Source organism: Diadema setosum, chromosome 4 (genome assembly GCF_964275005.1).
Source record: "Diadema setosum chromosome 4, eeDiaSeto1, whole genome shotgun sequence".
Lineage (NCBI taxonomy): Eukaryota > Metazoa > Echinodermata > Echinoidea > Diadematoida > Diadematidae > Diadema > Diadema setosum.
The window spans coordinates 22,894,706-22,913,326 of NC_092688.1; the positions used below are offsets into that span (position 1 = coordinate 22,894,706).

An 18,621-nucleotide genomic window follows, 5' to 3' on the forward strand; every position below is an offset into this window, starting at 1 on the left:
CTTTCCTGAGTACTTCTGGTCCCTTACTTGTGCTCTACGAGTTTACCGTGAGGTTAACTATAAGGTAAAGATACCAAATGAATGGGCGAGATAGGGGTTATAGACGGTCTAGTTCATTTGAGACTCAGAGATTTGCAACGAGTTTTGCAACGAACATACATTCTAGGCTTTGTCTAAGCTAATTTCGAAAAGCACTGATACGTGTTTAGATATGCCTGTACCTATAGTTCACTGTTACACATGCAATGTACATCAAGCCCGTAGAGCCCCTTTATGTTCTGATTGCCTTGTATGAAATGTAGGCAGGCAAATCATTTTCTTTCTTCTAGCAAATCTCGACCAGAAAATTAATACTAAAGGCATTGCATGTGCCGAGCAGAGGCAAATAATAGCAAATTCCGGATCTTATAATATTGAAAGAAGTCATAAGCAGCCTGTAGCTTTTTCATTCAAACATCGGAAAGGAAATTAAAAAGAAAGAAAGAAAGAAAGAAAGACAGAAAAAAGGCTTTGAGTTTCGAGCTTTTTCCTGATCTCCACACCTATTCTCTGAAATAAACCCTCCTTAATGATAGCAATGGACAAACATTGGGTGCCTTATGGGTCTCAGTCACGCTATCCAATACACCAATGTTATGGCTGTTGCAGATTTATACTTTGTTGGTATCTGCGAATGATTATTAATACTTCCGTTTTTGTGAATAACGTCATATTTCTGTGGAAAAGAAGTAAGGAAAGCTTTACGTTTTACATCCATACGCGTTGAAATTGCCTCTTATACACGTTTACAAGTATAATGGAACTAAAAAGAAATAGTATGTCTTTGACATATCGATTTTCATCAAACTGTAGCAAATAAGCAAGAGAAATTCCAGATGATCTTTGAACCCACCAACTTTTCATTACACCAACTTTTACATTCCAGGCTTTGTCTAAGCTAATGCACTGATACGTGTTTTGATATGCCTGTAGGCCCGATGTATATTTCTCTGTTTCATACTATGCAGTGTGCATCAAGTACGTAGAGCCCCCTTTATGTTCTGATTGCCTTGTTTGAAATGTAGGCGGGGAAATAATTTTGTTTCTTAAATCAAAACAAGATACGATACTTAATGTTACAGTACCGAGCAGATATTCTCTAAAAAAAAAAAATCGAGTGAAAATTTTCACTCTGAAAAGAGTGAATACAAAAAAGAGTGAATTTCGAGTGAAACTGGAGTGAATTTTGAGTGAAAATGCTCATTTTCACTCATTTTGGAGTGACGTCAGGGATCACTCTTAAGTGATCCAATTTCACTCGAAATTCACTCTTTTGTGTATTCACTCTTTTTGGAGTGAAAATTTTCACTCGATATTTTTTTTTTAGAGAGTACGAAATAGGAAACGACGGATTTTGTAATATTGAAAAAAGTCACTAAGAGTATGAACTTTTTTTTTTCATTCAAATATCCACAACTGGGTTCTATTATCCTTTTTGTTAGCAATAGGTAAATATTATAGGCCTACATGTATAGCTGAGTGGCATCAGTCATGATTTCCAATTAATATTCCACGGAAACCTACAAAGCACTGGCGTAGCCAGGGGGGGGGGGCGATGGGGGCGGTCGCCCCCCCCCCCCCCCCTAAGATTTGGACCGGGGATTTGGGAGGTGGAAAAAAAAAAATGCGTGTATACTGTATGCATGCACATGAAGCGGGTCTCCTTTGCAACCTTTCATCAAATAAGATATTTTTTTTGAATATTTCACTCAAAGTGTGCACCAGATCGTTAAATTTCAATTCAAAATATGCAAAATCTCTCGTGCTTGGGAGGGGGATACCCTCTCCCAAACCCTCCCCCTCTGTGCCTCTTTCCCTAGCTTAGTGCACTTTTTAGATTTACAAAAAAAAAAAAATATGAATAATTCTGAGTGCACAAGACTTATCACTTATATTCCGAAAACTCAAGGTTCCCTCATGTATAAGGAGAATTTCCCCTTTTAATCGACACTTTCCTCCCTCAGCCCCCCCCCCCCCATCAGTTGTTTTTTTTTTTTTTTTTTGTGACTTCCCAAATGTTGATTCCACGAAATATGGGTATACGAGATATGTCAATTTCAACCTTAAAAATGCAAAAGCTCCATCGGAAGGGAAGGGTGGAGATAACACTCGCTCACGCCTTCTCCCTGCTCGCCCGCCCCCCCCCCCCCCTTCCGCGCTAGAAGTAGACTGTGGCTATATACCCAGATCGCTTTATTTCAATTCTAAAAACGCAAAAGCTCCGCGAGCGGGAGGGGGAATCCCCCTTCCCCTAAGCTCTACCTCACTAGACTTTATACATACACACAGATGGTGCACATTCGGAATAAGAGCTCAATTCCGTGATTTTAACACTTCGATGAAAAAGTATTGCACAAAAAATTTGCACCATATTGTGGAATTTCAGGTCTAAAAACGCAAAATCACCTTCGTGTGGGAGGGGATATGCCCCTATCTACACCCTCGTGTGCATGCTTTCTCTGTTTGATTGCTGAACTGGAGACAGCGTTCATGATATTCAGTGTAAGAATAAGAAGATTATTTAAATGATTTACCATTTAATAGGCAAATTGTTCAATAATAATCTGCACTAAAATATACTGCAACCTTAAACAAGTGGGACTGTTTCAGCTCGTTAAAACACGCAAAAACATGCATCAAATTGCACCATTTGCAACATCAAAATGCAAAAAGTTCTCACCGTGGGAGGGGGGACACCCCCCTCCCACACCCTCCCCCTTCGCTCGCTCCGCTCGCTCGGGTTCAGTCGCGTTCATGATATTCAGTGAAAAGAATTAACACAAGAAGTATATTTAAATTGTACCATTTTATAGGCAAATTGTTCAATAATAATCTACATCAAAATATACTGCTACCTTAAACAAGTGGGACTGTTTCTCGTCGATAAAACGCGCAAAAACATGCATCAAATTGCACCATTTACAACATCAAAATGCAAAAAGTTCTTACCGTGGGAGGGGGACACCCCCCTCCCACACCCTCCCCTCCCCCTCGCTCGCTCCGCTCGCTCGGGTTCAGTCGCGTTCATGATATTCAGTGAAAAGAATTAACACAAGAAGTATATTTAAATTGTACCATTTTATAGGCAAATTGTTCAATAATAATCTACATCAAAATATACTGCTACCTTAAACAAATGGGACTGTTTCTCGTCGATAAAACGCGCAAAAACATGCATCAAATTGCACCATTTACAACATCAAAATGCAAAAAGTTCTTACCGTGGGAGGGGGGAAACCCCCCTCCCACACCCCCCCCCCCCTCGCTCGCTCCGCTCGCTCGGGTTCAGTCGCGTTCATGATATTCAGTGAAAAGAATTAACAAAAGAAGTGTATTCAAAATTGTACCATTTTATAGGCAAATTGTTCAATAATAATCTACATCAAAATATACTGTTACCTTAAACAAGTGGGACTGTTTCTCGTCGATAAAACGCGCAAAAACATGCATCAAATTGCACCATTTACAACATCAAAATGCAAAAAGTTCTTACCGTGGGAGGGGGACACCCCCCTCCCACACCCTCCCCTCCCCCTCGCTCGCTCCGCTCGCTCGGGTTCAGTCGCGTTCATGATATTCAGTGAAAAGAATTAACACAAGAAGTATATTTAAATTGTACCATTTTATAGGCAAATTGTTCAATAATAATCTACATCAAAATATACTGCTACCTTAAACAAATGGGACTGTTTCTCGTCGATAAAACGCGCAAAAACATGCATCAAATTGCACCATTTACAACATCAAAATGCAAAAAGTTCTTACCGTGGGAGGGGGGAAACCCCCCTCCCACACCCCCCCCCCCCTCGCTCGCTCCGCTCGCTCGGGTTCAGTCGCGTTCATGATATTCAGTGAAAAGAATTAACAAAAGAAGTGTATTCAAAATTGTACCATTTTATAGGCAAATTGTTCAATAATAATCTACATCAAAATATACTGTTACCTTAAACAAGTGGGACTGTTTCTCGTCGATAAAACGCGCAAAAACATGCATCAAATTGCACCATTTACAACATCAAAATGCAAAAAAGTTCTTACCGTGGGAGGGGGGAAACCCCCCTCCCACACCCTCCCCCCCCCCCCTCGCTCGCTCCGCTCGCTCGGGCTCGGTCGCTTCGCTCCATCGCAGACTAACCGCCCCCCCCCCCCCTAAGATCAAATCCTGGCTACGCCGTTGCTACAAAGTGCTGCCATTTTCATAAGTTGATCGCAGAAGAGTGTCATTTTCGCTTGGATAATTCAAGTCATAATAATTATTATTTTTTTTTTCAACAATGTGGTCCCAGTTATTCATATAGGCGACGAATGGTGGAGTTTGATTTAATATATCAAACTCCACCATTTATGACAAAAGTGCTGTAGGGCCGAAGCCCTGAAAAAATAGACCCTCCTCAGGAAATTTAGGACCTGGGGATTAAGGACAAGGTTTAATTTTGGATTCCTATGTATATACATTAAAGTATCAAAAGATTAACAAATGGAGAGAGGATGTCGACTGTCATTTTTATTTTTCATAAATTCTGTTATAGGCACAGAAAGGAAGGAAACAAGCAAAGAAACGAAACAAAACAGAAATACTGCCCGTCGTCATAACGCTTTCAAATACATGTACATGTACAATTGGATCAGTAAACTTGAAAAAAAAAAAAAAAAAAAAAAAATCACCTGCATGAGTTCATAGATTGCCAGGCGAACACTTTATTTCAAACTCATCTCACATGCTCTGCTCAGCGCCTCACCAGCCAGCAATCTACGTATATTGCAAAGGCTCGAGGCCGCCGATCGAGAGCAGTGCAGTGCTCCATTAAGAACAATACAATGTATTGCCAATTTGAAGGGAGAAGCCATTTTCGACGGGAGATTAATCTTAATATTCACACCTGAGTATTTTGTGCTATCATTAGAATCATGAAAATATAGTAAGATTTATAAGTTATTTTTTAGTAAATTTGGTTTGTTCTTTTGATACTATAGATAAAAACAAAAACATTGTCTGTGCTCTTGATCATGATGTTACATAATCCATGTGTTACATGTGTGCCTAACATGGCTGCGATTTTCACCCTGAAGACGTGCGGAAATCACGCAAGTAAGTGAGGACTCTCCTTCATGTGCTTTAGTCAGGCTTACTGTAAAGCAATCTGTGGGAAGAATGTCTTTTTAAGACAAGAAATTAAAGGAGAAGTTTATCCACTTTTATTTACTATTATCGTGAATTCGCATTCAAGTTGTAGTTTATAGTCTAGTATGGCAGCTTGGGTTTGATAACGCCTGTACGTGCGCATATCTCCGCCTGGCCGAATATTCTGGGCCGCTAGGTACGGGGCAACCGCGTGCCAAGCTATGGTCGTAGATTGAGCGAGCGGTGGCTGGGCTTTCATGCATTGCTTGAAATTGTTTAGACGAATCGCTCCTGGCGCCCGGGCAGTCCTGGATTTTGGGGGCTAAATTATTTCAGGCTTCGAAATTCAGTACAGCCATATGTGATTTAACCCCGCTTAATTTGAAAAGGAAAAGTCAAAGTGATAGGATCTACAAACTTGACAAAAGTAAATTTAGGCCGGCTTCTACCCTGTCTGCGCTGCGTCTGCTGTCTACTCTAGATTCTAGATCTAACTATACACAGCCCAGTCGCTGCACAGCGTATATAAACAGCGTCTGGTCAGGCTACTCTAGATCTACTTATCAGTGATATATGATTAACGTTGGGTTGTAAATTGTAGTGTAGTAAGGTGGCTTTGTTTTACAATTACAGTTGAACCTCTCGTATCCGGACAAGTCGGGACCGGGGCTCATCCGGATAAGGGATTTGGCCGGATACGGGAGACTCAATGCTTTATACATGTACATATACATACACATGTACTGATGTAGCCCATTGTAGTATGGTAGGGGTCCAACCCACCGGCCGGGTCCATAACGACCGACCGCGCATTATAATGGCATTGCGCGTACAGAAAGAAAATGTACGCATGGGACTACGCGCAACGGTGTTCGATTCTTCACTGGGCTACGCTACCGAGTAAAATGTGGCGAAAACAACTAAGTATTACCTCTAAATTACCGAAATTTAGCAAAATCGAATAAGGTTTATCGTGTAACTACATGTAACTAGGCCTACCTTTGCTGACTCGTTGTTAGATGTAGACTATCCTTCCGTAATAAATTTGACGATTTTGACCGCAAAATTGTCACCGCCGCTTGTACGATCGTGCACACACGTTACACATACACATGACATACTAGTAAACATTTTGTCGCCCGCTACGACCGTACGAGTGAGTTGATGCAGAAACGAGAAATGAATGTGAAAAAACAAACCGACTCATCTAATTTATTTCAATTACGATGAAAAGTTTCCTAATGAAAATCAAGTCAAATTCATCAAACAGTCCTTCAAAAGTAATATCGAAGGATTCAAAATATATTCAAATATTATTGGGGAAAAAAATTACGACTAGAAAAAAACAGCAGCTTGTCGAAAAAACGCGTTTAAGTACGCTTTATACGTATTGTCAATAGAGGGCGGGGTGGTCGGTCGATATGAGCCGGCAACTGAGTGTGGAAAAAATGACACCCCACGCGTTCGAAGCCGCCATCTAGAGCGCGTACCTCAGATCGCATTTTCAGTGCGCGCTTGTGAATCCGGAGTATTTTCTCCACACGTGAGTAAAATTTCAGCCAAATTGTCAGATTTTTCACGTTTCTATTGATAGAAAAACGTTAGGTGTCCGATATTATGAACACCCAACCATACCACATGTAGTAATGTGTATACCGCAACCTTTTCATTGTTACACTTAGTAACAGACCCCAAAATAGAGGTTCGTGTTTGCAAGAATGAAATCATTTTCTTTTATAAATTCTTGGGATGATTTACCTAAATCATTATCAAGAAATGTATCAAGTAGACCCCTATATGTAATTCATGTGTGTTTGTGTAGGAGTTCTCAAGGAGTTGGGAATCCCCCTTTCCTCCCGTAATTCTTAAAAAAAGATAAAAAAATCACGGCGAGATTGCGTCCAGATAATAGAGAGATCCGGATAAAGGGAGGCCGGATAATAGAGGTTCAACTGTATCATGATTATACAAGCCATATAGCCAGGGTTTAATTGAATAGGGTTGATTAGGGTTTGCAAGCGTTTAACTTTGTCTTTGGGGTAGGGTTAGGTTAGGGGCTGTGCTGACGTTAGAAGCCTAAAATAATTTAGCCCCTTAAAACCCAGGGAAGTAGTATTATAGTACATAGCCATATAGGCATAGCCCATGATGAGCATGATGAGCAAGATGAGGGGGGCTCCTGCTCAACGTATCTCTCCTCATGTCACCATGAGCATGGCTGGTTGGGGTGCTCATGAGGTCCCCTGTTCACTTATCATCAGATCATCCATCTCACATCTGACATGTAATTTAGATTGTCGCAAGTGTACACAGTGATTTTTTTTATTATTTTTTTTTTGCACAGACATGTCCACTCTCCGTGTCAATGATGAAAAGAAGAAAAAATGCTGTCTGCGCTTTTGACAAAAATCAAGTTTTAATCAACTGATGTGCAGCGACCCACCGAGTGCCAGCGGGTTCGCTCATTTAAATTAGTCGTACATACTACATAATGTGGGGCCGCCTCACCTATCGGCGTGATCCGACTCAAAATTTTGAGTGTTTTTTTTTTTTTTTGGTGGCTTGCACATCTCCACACATGAATCAGCCCCATGAAAGTGAAGTCTAACTTCATTTCATGAATATTCTTAAAGAGAAAAATATCAACTGACCTGATCTTTTACATATATTCTAAATTACTGCTGTACAAGTGGGTATTTTCGCGCAACTAATTTCTTGCGCTCGGCCAGGTGAGAAGAGTTTCGCATGTTCTTAATTCCGCAGAATCAAGATATCAATTATTGGAACATATGACAGTCAAAAATATTTGCATGCTTTAATTTTCGCGCTAGTTTCTGGCTTTGCATAATGCACAAAAATTTCAGTGCCGTGAAAATTTCCACTTCTGCAGTATTCCACATCACACTACTAGGGAAGGTGGGTACTTGGAATTTATCAGCAAACTAAAGCACTTTGTAAGTATTTTACGGGTTCACCTTCTTTGTGAGTTCCGCTGTCCACCAGCCTTTGGTTGAGTGCCTTTGTGCAAGCGTGCTGCTGCATCCAGCACAGACAGCGCACAAGCCATGCAAGCTGGGGGATTTTCAGAACGAGCTTGCACACGCACGGGAGGAGATTTCTGTACATAAAGGCCCGAATTCACGAAGGTGGTACAAATGAAACCATGGTTTAAACCATGGATAAAAACCATGTAATGCCAAGTGTCGCATGGGATGTTTTGCTACGAAATCAGTAATTTCGTCGATGAAATGATTATTTTTTAAAGAAATGACATTTTGTAACTAAATGAACATTTCGTCCACGAAATGATAATTGCGTTAACGAAACAGTCATTTTGTCGACGAAATGACCAATTTCGTAACGAAATATTCCGTGTGACACTTGGCGCTCCATGGTTTTTGTCCTTGGTTTAGACCATGGTTTCATTTGTACCACCTTCGTGAATTCGGGCCATAGTGTGTAGTTGCTGGATACAATGACATGTTTTCACTTTCTTGTGCATGTAACTTCTTGTGAAGTTGCAATGTTAGAAAAAGAATCTGCAAACATTTGATAGAGGAGGCTTTTGTATGAATAGTCCAGACCAATTCAAATAAAAGGTTTTGTTGTTGTTGTTGTTGATATGGAGCACCCTCTTGAGGTGTTTCCCGCTCGGTGGTAGCATGTTTGCTTATCTTTAGTCTCCTTCAATCTATTTTATTTTATTAACAGGTATGCGCAACCTTCTTGCCCAGGCCCTCAAATCTGCTGCCCTCAAGGTAAGTCAAAGAGTAGATTCGAAGAACTTTGAGACAAGAAGTAGATTTGAAGAGGTTGAAGCCAAGACGTAGATTCAAATAATTTGTTTAATATGGGATGTCTCTAAGCAAGGGGTCAATAGCACAGACCTCCCAACTATTCAGTGCATTTAGTGAGTTGACCAACCACCAAATTATCATTCTAAAATTGTATCTTGGGATAAAAACAATTTGGAGTTTACTATTTTTCTTGATAATTTTACTACACACTCCTATGGGAGCTGTTAATGCTACTTTTGAGCCAAATCATCTCTGCTTTGCAGTCAGATCAGTAGGTCGGATAACATAGTGAAATAATTCAATTTGATTTTAATGTAATGGTATCAGAAATCCTCTGGATTTTGATTTTGTCATACTTTTCTCTCTCTCTTTTTTTTTTTTTTTTTGGGGGGGGGGTTTGTTATCTCGGTTGACATATTTCTATAACCTCATTAAAAAGTCTCAGAATTACATCATTGTTGGTTTTAACTTGGGATATACTTAAAATTTGTCCAATAAAATATCATTTAAACATACAGTGAAGGACATTTGCAATTAAGCAAATAAGAGTAGATATGAATAGATAAAGCCCAGGAAATGAGATGTTATATGTTTTTTCTGAGACGGAGGTTTAGAAAATTTTTATTTGCTGGTAGGCTCACGTAATAAAATACAATAAATTCTACAGTGTCTGGTTTTCTTGTTAAAATGCATGTGTCCAAAATTTGTTAAAATTTCATTGAAACTAGTTTATTTAAAGTTGCTGTGTACCATTGGATTATTATGTTCCACCTTTTCTTTGTTTTACCTCTCAATGTTTTGCCTGACACAGCAAAGCCACATTCACTTGAACAATGCGCGGCTCATGAGGACGTGTGCCCCGCTGCTGGCTGCAGAGGCCAAGAAAGCTTTTGAGAGGGGCAAACCTCACGTGAACATAGGAACCATCGGCCACGTCGATCACGGCAAGACGACACTCACAGCAGCAATCACAAAAGGTACAGCATTGCAGCCTCATCACTGTCAAGTTTATTATATCTGCAAACTGAGGGCAGGTACAATCATTTGACAAACATTTTTCTGCGAATGATTCAGTAGAGAAACTAGTCAAGAATGTTGGGTTGTTGTTTTTTTTTTTCTGGAGACAAAATTTACTTGTGTTCTTGAAGTGAGTGCATGGTAACAAATGCTAAAGAAGTGTGATATTTTGCTTATATTTGGGGCTGTTGAGTACTGGATTAGATGTTTATCTGTTCTGTGGTTTTATCTTTCCTTTGTTTTGTTTTGTTTTTTTTTCAATTTCATCTATGCATTTTTTTTTTTATACTGTAGTTAAACTTTCACAGAATCCAGTCATGCTGTTCATCACAGTAATGTAGGGCATGTCGTTAATGGGAGATCACTATGGGAGATCATGTGATCTTATCCGCATTCCATATAGGTGTGAATATATCTACCCATTTTTAACTCAGTTAAATGCATGCTCTGTAATTTGCAATGTAAGTTTATTTTGCCACCCAACCAGAGTTTTTCACAATTAACTTGGCTTGCAAGTTACACATTCTTTTTATTCCTGTAGTGCTTGCCGAAGAGGGGAAGTCTGCATTCCACAAATACGATGAAATTGACAAGGCACCGGAGGAGAAGAAGAGAGGAATCACAATCAATGCAGCCCACATTGAGTATGAGACAGAAAGCAGACATTATGCACACACAGACTGCCCTGGTCACGCTGACTATATCAAGGTATTTGTGCGATCTTTACCAGAACAGCTTACCAGAACAGCTGAAACTGGAAATAAAAGGATCTCAATTTTGAGATGTCAAAGAGCTTGAATTACTGTGTAACTTATAAGGTGGATAACAATGTTTAAGAATATTTCAAACCATCTGATGTTTTGAATAGACGTCGAGTGTGAAACCTAAAAGTGATATTGATGTTTCACTCAAACAATTTATTTCTAATGTTTCCTACTGTTTATCCTCAAAATGTTTCTGCGGGGATCACTCCCATTATGCTTCTATAAACCAGTCACTTAAAGGACAAGTTCACCTTCATTAACATAAGGATTGAGAGAATGTAGCGATATTAGTAGAACACATCATTGAAAGTTTGAGGAAAATAGGACAATCCGTTCAAAAGTTATGAATTTTTGAAGTTTTTGTGCAGTTACTGCTGGATGAGAAGAGTGCTGCAGTGTATGATGTCACATGTGTACAACGATATAAGGAAAATATAAAGAGAATTTCACAAAATTTCATCTTTTGAAAAAAGTGCACATTCCCTTGACTCGTTACTGACATATGTTATGGATAATATTATTCCCATTGTCTTTAGAAAGAGGCAAGTCAAGTGCTCTTTTATTATGCGAAAAAAGTGAAAATATGTTGAATTTTCTTCACATTTTCTTTATACTGTTGTACTCATATGACATCATGAGCCTTTAGTAGTCTCCTCATCCAGCGGTTCCAACACAAAAAATTTTAAAAATTCATAACTTTTGCTTCGATTGTCCAATTTTCCTCAAACTTTCACTGATGTGTTCTACTAATATTGCTGCATTCTGTCAATCCTTATGTTCATGAAGGTGAACTTGTCCTTTAAGAACAAATCTTACCTGCTATCTAAGTGACTTTCTTTTGATCTGTGGAGAAACTTTAGGTCATTGAACCTGCACACAGCATGTAACATGAACCCAGTTCTGTTTCAAAGCTGACAATATTTCAAGACTGTTACCTTGATTATGTAAGCTCAAACCTTGGTAAATTTTTTTCAATCCAGAACATGATTACTGGTGCAGCACAGATGGAGGGTGCTATTCTGGTGGTGGCAGCCACAGATGGTCAGATGCCACAGACAAGGGAACACTTGCTTCTTGCGAAACAGGTAAACACAATTTCTGTCACCATGGCTCTGAGGACTTTTAGTTGTAAGTAAAAAGCTTAGACTGTAGATCTATGTCTTTCGATACCTGACTCTGTCTCTGAAGGTTCATACACTCTGAGCTACTTGAGAATCATTTGACTCAAGTTTTGCTGACTACAACTGGAGTGTGTAGAATGTATGTATATAAGTCAGCATATGTTAGTGTCTGTGGTTTTCTTTATTTAGGGTGCATCATTACGCCATCTGTATACTGTAAAACGAGGAATGTTTGCGTGCATTTTAATTTCACAAATTTCACGAGCGCCAAGATTCGCGAAATTAAAATGCATGTGACAGTTCTTGTCTACACTGTATGCATTGAATGCCAATGGCAATCCGCAAAAAATTTTGTGCCGCGAAAAAGGCTGTTGGCTCCAATTTGCGAAAATTTCATGCCGCGAATATATCGTGTTTTACAGTAATCATAAAACAAAAAAGAACACGCTTACAGCCAACATTGGCAATGTATCCTTTACAGTTTTCCAACTTATAAGTAGGAAAAAAAAATTCCTTGCATTGAAGTAGGACAATCATATATTCAATTAAAAGCTTAGCATCTGGCAAAGTCATATCTGCCTTGAACGAAAAAATTATTTTATATGTTTGGTTTTTTTTTGATGACGCATCACATTTCTAAGACCTGTTCCTCCCATCAACATGCAGATTGGAGTAGACAAGATTGTGGTGTACATCAACAAGGCGGACGTCGTCGACGAGGAGATGCTGGAGTTGGTGGAGCTCGAGATGCGCGACGTCCTGGGTGAGTTCGGCTACGATGGCGAGAACACGCCCATCGTCATCGGCTCCGCCCTCAACGTGCTGGAGGACAAGGACCCCACCCTGGGGAAGGAGTCCATTGTCAAGCTGATGGAGGCAGTCGACTCCTGGATCCCCCTGCCCCCCAGGGAGCTGGACAAGCCATTCATGATGCCCGTTGAAGCAGTCTACTCAATCCCAGGTATAAGCATCTTGCATGCATTTCTTTATCCCTTTCCATGTCTATGGACACCTCTCTTAAAACACCTGAATAGGAAACATTGTACCTTGATAAAAAATTTTGTGGGCCTAATTGCTATCTAGAGCAGCTTGAAATTACTACTGTAAATTGTACCCCATGTACACATCTTGCATTCTTAGTCCATTCCAGTGTCTGTAGATACCCCTCTACAACAACTGAATATGAAATTATTGTTCAGTGATGAGTACATTTTTCATGCTTAATTCCTACGTAGAACCACTTGAACTAATTACTGTCAGCCATCAGATATTATATGCCATTTCTTTAGTGAGTCTATTTTTCTTTTTTTTTAATGAATCAGGACTTCCACACAATTTCGCGAGTTGATAAATTCATGATCTTTGAGTACTAGTAGTGTGTGCACATCCTGTTCATGTCGGGATCAGAGTTAATGTTTTCATGTGTTATTATCTTCCATCAGGTCGAGGCACAGTGGTGTCGGGTCGTGTTGAGCGAGGCGTCATCAAGAAGGGTGAGGATGTGGAGTTTGTTGGCCACAATGCCAAGATCAAGTCTGTAGTCACAGGTGAGAATCCAGGCAGTTTGCTCTCATCTTCATTCTAATTCATCGATGACTTTAAAGGGATACTTTTTGCATGACTGAGAAATCTTTAATTTATGAACAATCCCCCCCAAAAAGAGACATTTTGCAATAATGATACAATAACTAAATTATGCAGATTTGAAAGGAGCTGTTTCCATGACATGGAGTGGCAACCTCACTCTTTTGCAAAGATGAACATCAAGATGAACTGATACTGTCATTGTCACACAATTTGCCTGTAGCAAATGCAGGAATCCTTACTTGACTCATTTGGTTGATGTGAATTACAAACAAAGAATTATTTTCCAGTTTTCTCTACCAGTAATGCTGCAAAAGCTTGTGAGCTGTCATAAGCTAGTAAGTTTATCTATTTGATCAAACTAAAAAATGGTCAAGTATGTGTTTACACCAAAGTGAGAGTGGGGAATCTCTGGTCTTGCTTTGCACCAGGTCTGGAAATGTTCCACAAGATGCTGGACCAGGGCGAAGCTGGAGACCAGATGGGGGCGCTGGTGAGGAATGTCAAGCGAGACGAGATCCGCAGAGGGATGATCATGGCAAAGCCAGGGGTCCTGTCCGCAAACAACCACTTTAAAGCTCAGGTAAGGCAGATTAGTAGGCTGGCTGTTCATAGCAACCCCTGTAGCATTAACCCATTTGTAACTAAACCGTCCGAAACTCCCGTTTCAATGCCCAAAACTGCCTGTCCGCTTTTTTGTAGCTTTTATCTTTGCCATTTTTATTGTTTTCATATAGAATATGTAATTACATAATTTGAAAGAAGTCAAAGGTCAACGAAAGTATGCCAGAATTCTGTGACACACAAGTTTCTTTATAAGGTCTTAAGAGACTTTCAAATAAACATAACTTATAATGGACAAAAGTAAACATGCTGGGAGCTATTTTGCATAATTTAGAAAGTTGTCAAAATGAGAGCAATATTGCTCTACCTTCTAGGGAACAATAGGCCATTATGTACAGAATCTTCAGTTGCTAAAGGGCTAGGGGAGAATAAGTTGAATGCTCAGTATACATTGGCCCCACAATTTGTCCCTGTCTTTGATTCAAAATATTATACACAGATGTAAGGCACTCAACCAAAGTTGTTAGTGGGAAAGTAGATTTTAAGACAACTGCCCTTTAAGGATACATTGCATGAGAAAACTATAGTGGCTTAAGGTTCAATGACTTTGATTACTGACTGCATAAAAAAAAACAACAATCTAATACTGCAACTGATGTATCCCTTCACTGTAGTGCATGAGATGTTACAGTCTGTATTTATAATCTGAAAACATGTGGCAAACTTTGCTTGTGTCTCAGCATGAGAAAATGTGAATGGTACATAATTGTATAGGTATTCCACTTATTCCTGCACACATGTGGTACACTTGTAGACAATGGTGAAGTAATTATGGCTGATTTACGATCAAAATGCTCATATCATTCCCATGTGTCAGTTGCAGTTCTGAAAGTAGCGGATTCCTACTTTGTGTGTCAAGGTTGAAATAACGACAGGCTTTCCACACACGTTTCTGCCATGACTGCAGGTTTATATTCTCAGCAAGGACGAGGGCGGCAGACACAAACCATTCACAAGTAACTTCACCCCCATCATGTTCTCCTACACGTGGGATGCCGCTGCAAGGATCACGCTGCCAGAGGACAAGGAAATGGTCATGCCAGGTAGGTGAACATTCAGTCCAGCCTCTTAGGCAGCATTCAACATGAAACCCCTCCCCCCCCCCTTTTTTTTTTATTTGGTCTGGCCTGTTCAGAAAGGTCAGGTATGAAGGGAGAGCTGCTGTTTGTTTGTTATTGTTTTTATTTTTATGCCTCCGCAACGAAGTGGTCAGAGGCATTATGTTTTCGGGTCGTCCGTCCGTCCGTCCGTCCGTCCGTCCGTACGTCCGTCCGTCCGTACGTACGTCCGTGCGTCCGTACGTACGTCCGTCCGTCTTGTTCTGTTTTTGCCGATATCTCAAGAACCATGTGGTGGTTTTACATCAAACTTGGTATGTGGGTATATCCTTGGGGGATAATACTTTGTGTGGATTTTAGGGTCACAGGGTCAAAGGTCAAAGGTCACAGGTTATTTTGTGGAAAAAAAAATGAAATTTCATGTTTTTCTCCATGTCTCGCAAATGGTTCAAGGTATCTTCATGGAACTTAGTATATATGCTTGTACCGATGGGCAGTGATTATCTAGGGAAGTTGGGGGTCATAGGTCAAAGGTCAGGAGGGTCAAAGGTCAAGGTCAACTCCTCAAAATATCACTACTTTCCCTAACAGTGATTCTCTGTGGAACTGTGAGGTCAAAGGTCAAAGACCAGGTTTAGATAATGCTATTTTCCCATTTGATACTGAAATTATACTTTTTCTCAGTACCTTGAAAATTACTCAATGCATAAACTTATAAAAGGGTCAAAAGTCAAGTAAAAATCGTCAGTTCCCCAAATACCTGCACTCTGACATTTGAATAATTCATCCAATTGCACCTAGTTCTAGGAAAGTGAACATTCAGCACATTTGTGGCAAACCTGTCATTTTAATATTTTGCCAATTGTGTGAAACTGTCATCACACATTGTCAAGACATTGTACTATAGACCTATTAGGAGAACCATGCATTATGGCGGAGGCATATCAGTCGCCGTAGCGATATATCTCGTTTCTTATTTTTATTTTTTTTTGCCATGCATATAAATTGACTTTAAAGTAATGCCTATTCAAACTGATCTGGTACCTCAGTAAATTTCACAAAATGAAGAGTATAATGGTGTGTAAGAATGGGTTGTTTCTGCCACACTTACATTTTAGCTCAACATTCATTCCCAGTTCTTTGAACAGAGATCTGATTGTTGTATGGCAGTTTGTTTGGGTAAAAAAGTATAAAAAAAGGAGTCCATTGTTTTATCAAAACCTGCTGCTTTGTGACAAATAGCCTCTACAAAGGCACAAGTCTGTTTGGTGCTTGGCAATTGTGAAAAACGAGTATCAGAATGTCAAATTGAAAGACCTTATAATACAACTTATTTTTCCATGTCTCTCATGGAAACCCTTGTCATTTAAATCTGAAGTTGTGAAGTGCTTGTGGTTTTCAAAAGTTGAAGAAAAAAAAAAAACTAGTAAAATATGTCTGCTTTATATTGAAAATGCCTTTCCCCTTCTCACTCCTCTCCCATTCTCCAGGCGAAGACACATCGCTAACTATCCACCTCAACAAGCCCATGGTGTCTGAGGTTGGGCAGCGCTTCACGTTACGAGACGGCCGCATCACACTAGGAACTGGAGTCATCACTGAAGTCTTACCGAATGTCGAGACCGACTAGGATTCTGCGCCGCGCCGGTCGACTCCATGTCGAAAAAGATGGCAAACATAAATCACACGTCAACCTTCTCAAAGGCCGCTTTGATGGTGACAAGTCTCCCTCAACCAGTCCAGATTCCTCAGGAGGAGGTGTACCTCAAGGGGAGTTCATGTTAATGTGCTAGAAGAGTATGTGGTGTATACAGCAGAAACTTAAGATAGGACATTTCACATCTGCTTCCTCCTCCACCCACCCCACCCCTGGAAAAGTGTTTGGAAATCACATGTGGACAGTGGCAGTAATGACAGCAGCTTCATCCCAGTTGAGGCATTACAGCTGAACCAATATTTTCACAAATGTGCATGTATATACAAGCCTATTATTTTGTACTGTTGATGTAAGCATTGCTCGGAATCAATGTGATCCAAGTTAAGAAAGCGTTATTCCCATAGATGCTGTTCTTAGCCAACTATTACCCCTATTCACAATATGTCCCAGGCTATCCATGTATCTTTTGGGTATCTTCAGGGATGTCAGGTAGCAGACACTAGTCTGTATTTAGACCCCCTCCCTCCCTCCCCCTCCCCCCTCCCCCTTATCCTTTTCACCGTCAATACTGTGAACAACACCCACTCTGCTATGTAGACTTCAGTCTTTCGACAGAATGTAGAGGAACATTCATCCATGTTATATTTATCCTGTGCCCATGAAGTGAATGCCTCTTTTCACTTTACAATAGGCCCTTGTTTTGAAGAAAGTGAAAATAGATCTCATGACAGCAGCCAAAGTGCATATTTACTTACTGTGTTACAGTAAAGATGACATTCACCCGATTGAAGCACTACCAGTAAGTAATTCATAATTCTGATTTGCAAATGTGATCAGCAGGCATTCCTGTCTTGCCTTTGTTTCTCGACGGAGGAATTTTCCCCCAAAAATAGCCCAAATGAGGATTATCTGCATAGCTCAATTTGTCTTTGGAGTTGGTTTGTTGTCAACATTTATCATTGTCATTGAATATTTTTTGTGTTCTAGCTCATCCAGTGATATTCTTGTTTGTGCAAAATTGAAGATGAGACATGATATTCCACTCTGTATGTGCCCAGACAATAGTTCACTCGACTCTTTGTCATACGTCTTTCTTCTGTTTTGCTAACCTCTCACCAAGACTGCAGGCTGTGTTTAAAAATTGTGCATTTATGGTAGTTGTCTCTCATTCATGTACATTACTCAAGATGATTTTTATATGACTTGGTAGGGTGTTCATGTTGTATTTTTCCCCCCAAGTCTTGATATTATAGTGACAATTTTTTCCTAAGAAATCTGGATACAGATGTAAAGACTGGGACCTGAAGTGGCAGATCTTACCAGAAATGAGTGATCATAAAAATGCCACTCACAACCGACATAGTACATTACATGAGTAAACTCATTGACAAACCACCTTCTATCATGATATCACATTTGCCTTTCCTTGTAGATAATTTACTGATAATGTACTGCTTTTTGTTTAATTTATTTGTTGAATTTCACTTTATAGCTCACAGTCAAAACAGCTTTCGAAATCCTTCGATGTGTAAAGAGTTTCGTGAGTTTGATAACGTGATGTCGATTAGAAAGATGTTCTCTCTCTGAAGAGAAATAGCAATGGGCATAACATACCAAATCAGAACATGGCTGATGCACTCCTTAGCCGAAATGTGGGAGAGGCAGAGCTCAAGTGTTAGTAGTGTTCTGTAGTTTTACTATGAAATACACATATGCATGTGGTATCATGGGAAGATTTTGTCTGTAAGACATGACGGTTTGAAACCAAGAGGGCTCTGTAACCCTTTGAGCTGTCAACATTTGTAAAATATGAAATGAATAAAACATGAAATAACATT

General features: G+C 39.8%; 1 protein-coding gene across 1 annotated transcript; it reads left to right on the top strand.

The window, feature by feature from the left end:
• The first annotated feature begins 5,073 nt into the window (after positions 1-5,073).
• LOC140227025 (elongation factor Tu, mitochondrial-like) lies at positions 5,074-18,621 on the top strand. Its single transcript, XM_072307456.1, has 10 exons — positions 5,074-5,128; positions 8,873-8,919; positions 9,770-9,935; positions 10,517-10,683; positions 11,720-11,824; positions 12,527-12,821; positions 13,303-13,407; positions 13,876-14,027; positions 14,976-15,111; positions 16,617-18,621. The coding sequence occupies exons 1-10, from the start codon at positions 5,086-5,088 to the stop codon at positions 16,754-16,756; spliced, it is 1,356 nt and encodes a 451-aa protein (XP_072163557.1). The 5' UTR covers positions 5,074-5,085; the 3' UTR covers positions 16,757-18,621.